The sequence below is a fragment of the Triticum urartu genome, chromosome 4, assembly GCF_003073215.2.
Source record: "Triticum urartu cultivar G1812 chromosome 4, Tu2.1, whole genome shotgun sequence".
Classification (NCBI taxonomy): domain Eukaryota; kingdom Viridiplantae; phylum Streptophyta; class Magnoliopsida; order Poales; family Poaceae; genus Triticum; species Triticum urartu.
Window position 1 is genome coordinate 619,236,173 of NC_053025.1, and position 6,618 is coordinate 619,242,790.

At 48.9% G+C, this 6,618-nt stretch overlaps 1 protein-coding gene across 1 annotated transcript; it reads right to left on the reverse strand.

The window, feature by feature from the left end:
* Positions 1-3,032: 3,032 nt before the first annotated feature.
* LOC125554458 (sugar carrier protein A-like) lies at positions 3,033-4,965 on the reverse strand. The gene is made up of 3 exons (XM_048718014.1): positions 4,824-4,965; positions 4,236-4,552; positions 3,033-4,118 (listed from the first exon to the last, which is right to left on the reverse strand). Exons 1-3 carry the CDS (start codon positions 4,963-4,965, stop codon positions 3,033-3,035), a joined length of 1,545 nt encoding a protein of 514 aa, XP_048573971.1.
* Between the last annotated feature and the right edge of the window lie 1,653 nt (positions 4,966-6,618).

Consider the following 6,618-nt stretch of genomic DNA (forward strand, 5'->3'; position numbering starts at 1 on the left):
CACCTTTATAATCACCCAGTTACGTTGTGACATTTGGTAGAACACAAAGTGTTCCTCCGGCACACGGGAGTTACATAATCTCATAGTCATAGGAACATGTATAAGTCATGAAGAAAGCAATAGCAACATACTAAACGATCGGGTGCTAAGCTAATAGAATGGGTCATGTCAATCAGATCATTCAACTAATGATGTGATCCTGTTAATCAAATAACAACTCTTTGTCCATGGTTAGGAAACATAACCATATTTGATTAACGAGCTAGTCAAGTAGAGGCATACTAGTGACATTCTGTTTGTCTATGTATTCACACATGTATTATGTTTCCGGTTAATACAATTCTAGCATGAATAATAAACTTTTATCATGATATAAGGAAATAAATAATAACTTTATTATTGCCTCTAGGGCATATTTCCTTCAATTTTAACTCCCAAATTTGTTGTTCCAGTTCATGGGTATACAAAACTTCTATCCTGAACTAGAACAATAAAATCTGATTCTAAAGATCAACAAGATAACAACATTTAGTACATATTTATCAACACTCACTTTCATGTTACAACATACTTCATACACAACATAATCAAATAGATCAGTTCATGCATCATAGAATTTTATGAAAAAGTGAGAAAAATTTCACCGCTTTGGATGCTTTGGTGCCCTTTTCGCTGGTGGGGTCGATTTGTTCCTCGCAGAAGCAGGAGCAGCCGGACTCTGCCGGGTGCTGGCCACCGCCGTCGCGCCTCCACGGCCACGGCCACGACCCACCTTGTAACCGGGCGCAGATGAGTTGGAGCGGCGCCCGGGATTCTGCCCCGTTGAAGGTGGTTGGAGACGCATGTTCTTGGAGGTAGACGAAGGCGTCGGCGTCCGCACCTGAGAACCACTCCCGCCGGCGCCATCTTGTCCGAGATCTTCCTCATCCATGGGTGTTGAGGTTGAGCGGACGAGGTCCCCATCCGCGCCGAAGTAGTGGGCCTCCTCGACATCCTCTAGACCGCTCTCCATCCGCGCCGAAGTTGAGGCTGGGAGGTGCTCCGTTTACTCCGGCGGATGAGATGGAAGAGCTGCGGCAACGACAAGCGAGATGAGTGGAGGAGGCGTTGTGGAGGGAGGAGATGTGGAGACGAGGGAGATGGCCTGGTGCCCTGACCTGGTAGCCGCAGCGGCCGGCGGCGGCGGTGGCCGGTGGCGGGGGCAGCCACCTAGGGTTGCAGCCCGGGTGAGAGAGATGGGTGTGACGGCGCGATGGGGTGAGGGTGAGGGGTCGAGGGGCGGACAGGGTTTTGTGCGCTGCGGGCCTGCGGGGGCTAGGGTTGCGGCCACTGGGTGCTTAGGCTAGGGTTTTTTTTTCTTTTTCTAGTGAATGACATAGGGGGCCTACATGTAAGATGTAGTAACATGCGGGTAGGCGGGTATACGGGTATGGGTATTGCATTCCCGTACCCATACCCGGCTTACCCGATGGGTATAGATTTTTCTCATTTAAATACCCATGGGTATTTTATTTTCCCATACCCTTACCCTAATAGGGTTTTTACCCGTCGGGTTAGCGGGTAACGGGTACCCATTGCCATGAGGAGCTACATTTCCATTGCTTTGTGCCTAATTTAACATGTTGTTACGCTACTATACAATAGTAATGAGATTATGTTGTCGGTTACTTATAACTAATCGTTGGCATTCTTATTTTCATATGTAAGAATTTTTCAATGGGATATGCTTCGTCGCAGGTGATATTGATGAAGGAAAAAGAGACAAGAGAAGCGCTTAGCTAAACCATTCGGTCTTGAAATTGGTTTTGCACCTACGGAAGTCATGGTAAAGTTAAGTTAAATCTTTCACTTGCTCACCATGTTCGTTTGGTCTGTATTACTTTTCTAACATAACAAAAATGACTATTGTCAAGTTTTAGCTATCCCGTTAAGTCGATCTCAATCAATATCTCTAGATACATCACTGAGATTAGCATTATCATAATAGGTTCATCTCTGGAAGTGAGAGATCTCTCTCTTAGTATCAGAAAATGAAGACCTGAAATGTATTTTCTTCATGCGTGCTCTTATTTGCGTTCTTCGAACACACTAACAAAGATACTCGGTCCATTTGTTTCAGGCATAGCTTTTGGTAAATAAAATTTTCAGTTCAAATTCTTGTTTTGACATCCGTGTAAATATTTACATATTAATGATGGCAATATCATGTTGATGGAAAAGAAAACAAATATGTGCTATGGTGTATCTTTCTTGCACTGCTTGGCCCTTGGATGTAAAAGGACATATAAATAATTCCATAACATTGGTAGGGTTGAACACTTGTTTAAAACATTATGACAATGAAAATAACACGCACGTATATGTTGCTCCTCGTCTTTTCTTCTAAGTTGATGGATAGTAGTGCCAAACGAAAACACCACCACTGCATCTTCGTCGTGGCTGCCAAATGTTAGAGAATGCTATAGTTTGTTCCATGGCACTTCTTCTTCGTTATCAGTTCACCATCTCTACGCTGGCGGGAGCCATGGAGGTAAATGGAAAGTAAATGACTTGCGAAGGGTGTATAAGGAGATGCGAATGGAAAAGAGATGAGTGGAGTGTGTGTTTGGAGATGTCAACGAAAAGGAACTAGAGGGTGTATGGTCAAGAAGAGGAATGGAGCCAACCCTATGTTTGTCACAAGACATGGTGAACATTTGGTTGATGCCCATCCCCCAAAAGAAAAGAAATATATTTGCTTGGTGCATTCGAATATATTTTATCTCAGGCTGGAACAGTGTTGTTTGGGTGCACGTTGATCATAATGGAGATGGAATTGGAATGTAATCACCACAAAGTTGGATTCTTGCCTTGTGTATCTTTTTTGGTACTCCCACCGTCTCGAATTGCTCGTTGCATAAATGGATAGAAATGGGTATATCTAGAATTAAAAATGCGTCTAGATACATCCATTGCTACAACAAGTAATTTCGGACGGAGGGAGTATATTTTATACATATCCCGCAGCAACGCAGGGGCATTCACCTAGTCACTTAACAAATGTCACTTGGTCCCAAGCCGTTCTCGAGCGGCATCGTTGGCATTGCTGGCATGATGATCTTCCAGAACCAATGCTTGCTCCAGAGCATCACCATCTCCTCGATGGGCACGCCCTTGGTCTCCGGCAGGAAGACATAGACGAAGGCGGTCATGACGGCTATCCAACCAGCAAAGAAGATGAAGATGGCGAACTTGAAGGCGCAGAGCAGCGACAGGAACAGCTGCGCAATGACGAAGGTGAAGAAAAGGTTGACGGCCACCGTGATGCTCTGCCCCGCCGACCGCGTCTCCAGCGGAAAGATCTCGCTCGGCACCGTCCACCCAAGCGGACCCCACGACCACCCGAACGCGAGCATGAAGAGGCAGATGACGAACACCACCACGATCGAGCAGCTCCGGGACAGCTGCTTGTCCGCACCGAACTTTACCCCGAGGATCGCCGCCACGATCACCTGGCAAACGATCATCTGGATGCCGCCGCTGATGAGGAGCTTCCTCCTCCCCAGGCGATCGACGGTGGCGATGGAAATAATGGTGGAGAACAAGAGCACCGCACCGGTGAGCATGGAGGAGTAGAGGGACCAGCTGGCGCCGAAGCCCATGCTCCGGAACAGCACCGGCGCGTAGAACAAGATGGAGTTGATTCCCGTCAGGATCTGGAACGCCGGCATGCACACGGCCATCACCAGCTGCGGCCGGTTACGTCGCTCAAGGATGTTCCGGAACGGGTGCGTGATGGTGTTGGCGAGTTCACTCGCCTCCGCCATGTCTGTGAACTCAGCGTCGACGTCCGCGGTGCCGCGGATCAGCTCCAGCACGCGCCGGCCCTCCTCAACGCGCCCGCGCTCGATGAGGCTGTTGGGCGTCTCCGGGAGGAGGATCCCGCCGATCGTCATCAGCAGTGCTGGCGCCGCGACGAGGCCCAGCGAGAGGCGCCACCCCCACGGTTTGATTTTCTGCGTGCCGTAGTTGATCATGTTGGCCGAGAAGATGCCAAGCGTCGTCGCGAGCTGGAACATCATGTTGAGCCCGCCGCGCAAGTGCGCCGGCGCCATCTCCGACAAGTAGAGCGGCACAGCCTAATTGATCATGACACATATATAACAAGAATTTTGTAAGCTGCAATTTACAAACACATGGAGTACATACATGCAATAGCTAACTCTGCGTATGCGTGAGCTTAATTAGTTACACACCTGATTGCCGAAACCGATGCCGACGCCAAGCATGACGCGGCCAAGGATGAGAGTTGTGAGGTTCACGGCTGCGGCGTTGAGGGCCGCGCCGATGAGGAAGCTGATGCCGCCGCAAATAATGCTGGCGCGGCGGCCGTAGTTCCTTGTCACCGGCGCCGCCGCAAGTGTGGAGACTTGCCCGGCAAGGTAGAGGATGGAGGTGAAGGCGGAGAGAGCCTGGTTGTCGTACTTGCAGTAGTTGTTTAGGCTGGCCGAGTTTTTCCGCCGGAACACCACCGGGAAGAACCTCTCGAGGAACGGGTCCATGGTGTTCACTCCTGCAGCCAGCAATTGATTGATGCAACTTAGATTCTACTACTACAAACAAAAGGAGAGGGAGGAGCATCGCAAAATCTAAAAAGAAGCGGCCATTAAAGCACAAATCTTCTAACTAGAATAATAATGGAGCGGCCCCCTTCAGGTGCTTTCCTCAATCGAATCAACCGTGCATGCAACCATTGAGGAAATCGGAAATACCGTAGAAGTATATAGCTTCTCACTGTGGTGTAGATGCATGCACCATGCGAGGCGAGTTCGTGCAGTGCTTACCGGAGATGCCGATGTCGTAGCCGAAGATGGAACCCCCGATGGCGGCGACGATGCACGCCATGGCGACGGCGAACGTCATGTGCCCCTTGTACTCCGCCGCCCTCTCCTTCTTCACCCCCAAGGGAGCCATGCTGCCAGCCATCTCCTGATCTCCGGGAATTCAAGTCAAGCGAGTCTTAATTAGGGAACAAGCACAGCTCTCTACCAAACACACGGCGCGCGCTACCTTTTATAGCGGAGCGACAGCAGTGGCATGGGCAAGTGAGTGACATCAGATGCTAGCGACGCCGACCAGGCCTCGTGTCCACCAAGCTACAGCCGATAAGCAAGCGCACGATGTGACGCCGCTAGTCTGCCTCACGTCGTCGACCTATATTCTTTACCTTTGCTGTTTGCCCTGACTGTCTGTTGTTGGCACAAGCCCAACCTCGAAGCGCACGTACGAGGTAACTGCGGCCGATTGCTTTCCGGCCGATCCAGCATAAACACGATAGTACGTACGCAATAACGAGACAGTTAGGGAGGTCTCGATTGATTCTCAGGTAGAAAACTAGTACATGCACGTACTCACCGCCTAGATTGATCGTACAATTAATTCAACGAGACACCACGCACACGTCACAACACACGAGTTTGATGTGTTCTACTCCCTCCGTTCCATATGCCACCATTGTATGGGCTCCCAAGCATCGCTGCTTTCTTCGCCTGGAACATCTGGAACGAGCGAAACCGAAGAATCTGTCAAAACCTTTCTTCAACTGTTGATATGGTGGCTTGCTTAGTCAGGCCTGACTTAACATACCTGGACTTGGCTTTTTCGAGGCCTCTAGCTATGTAATTCTGTTCTTTTTCTCTTTTTGTCTGCCCTAGGGCTTCAGACTTTTCTCTTGTAAATTCCTAATCTATAATGAAAAGGCAGAGCACCTGCCATTAGCCCTCAAAAAAAAAAAGAGCAATGCATGGAGCACCTCCTTTAGGTCCGGCCGTCCGTGTGTGGCTCCTCGTAGTGCAGTTCTTCTTGCACGAAGGATTACGACACCAGTGTCCGAGCTTCCTGCTGTTGCGCCTGATTTGCCAGTCAGAATCGTTGTACCTGCAGTCATGTCCATAGAAACAATTTCATGTTGCTCGTCGGCCTTCTTCACATCACTGCATACATCATCTCATGTCACGTCTTGTGGATCCAATATGTCGCAACCTGGGATGACAGCAGTCGTAGAACTCTTCGCTTGCGCTTGTAAGCTTGACGAAGTGGCCTCCTGCCCCTCGTAAATCGATGTGATCACGTCGACTTATTCTGGCGCCTTGGTCGCATACTTGGTGTCTCCACACTTGACGAACTAACAGGGGTCACTTCCGCTTCTACCAATACCATCTCCTCATCTGTGACAGACTCCTGCTGCATCACGTGAGTAATAGTGTCATGGATACTTGCGCATACTACCTCCAGTTGGATATTTTACAACTCGGCAAGCATAGGCCTCTTCACGCTCATGAGAGAACTGTTAGAGATATATTTGTGTTACATGTATCTGGTAGTCTAGAATTTATAATCCGTCTCCTACCTTATCTTCAAAAAAGACTTCTTGCCTTTCAAGTCTTGTACTCAATACATACTCGCCTCCGAAGCTCCATAATACATCCATTGATTACACCAATCCTCTATATCCCTTCTAACAAGAACTTCCACTCTCCTCATAAACTCTCACCCCACTATTGTTCGATGTCACCGTCATACCATGGTCTTCAAACTGTCGAAGACTGAAGACTGATGATGTTAGCACGAAGACTTGGT

Coding starts and splice junctions, on each gene's coding strand:
- LOC125554458 (XM_048718014.1), bottom strand. CDS start 4,965: ATGGCTGGCAGCATGGCTCCCTTGGGGGTGAAGAAGGAGAGGGCGGCG. Junction 4,553..4,823: donor CTACGACATCGGCATCTCCG/GTAAGCACTGCA, acceptor TGCTGGCTGCAG/GAGTGAACACCATGGACCCG. Junction 4,119..4,235: donor GCATCGGTTTCGGCAATCAG/GTGTGTAACTAA, acceptor ATGATCAATTAG/GCTGTGCCGCTCTACTTGTC.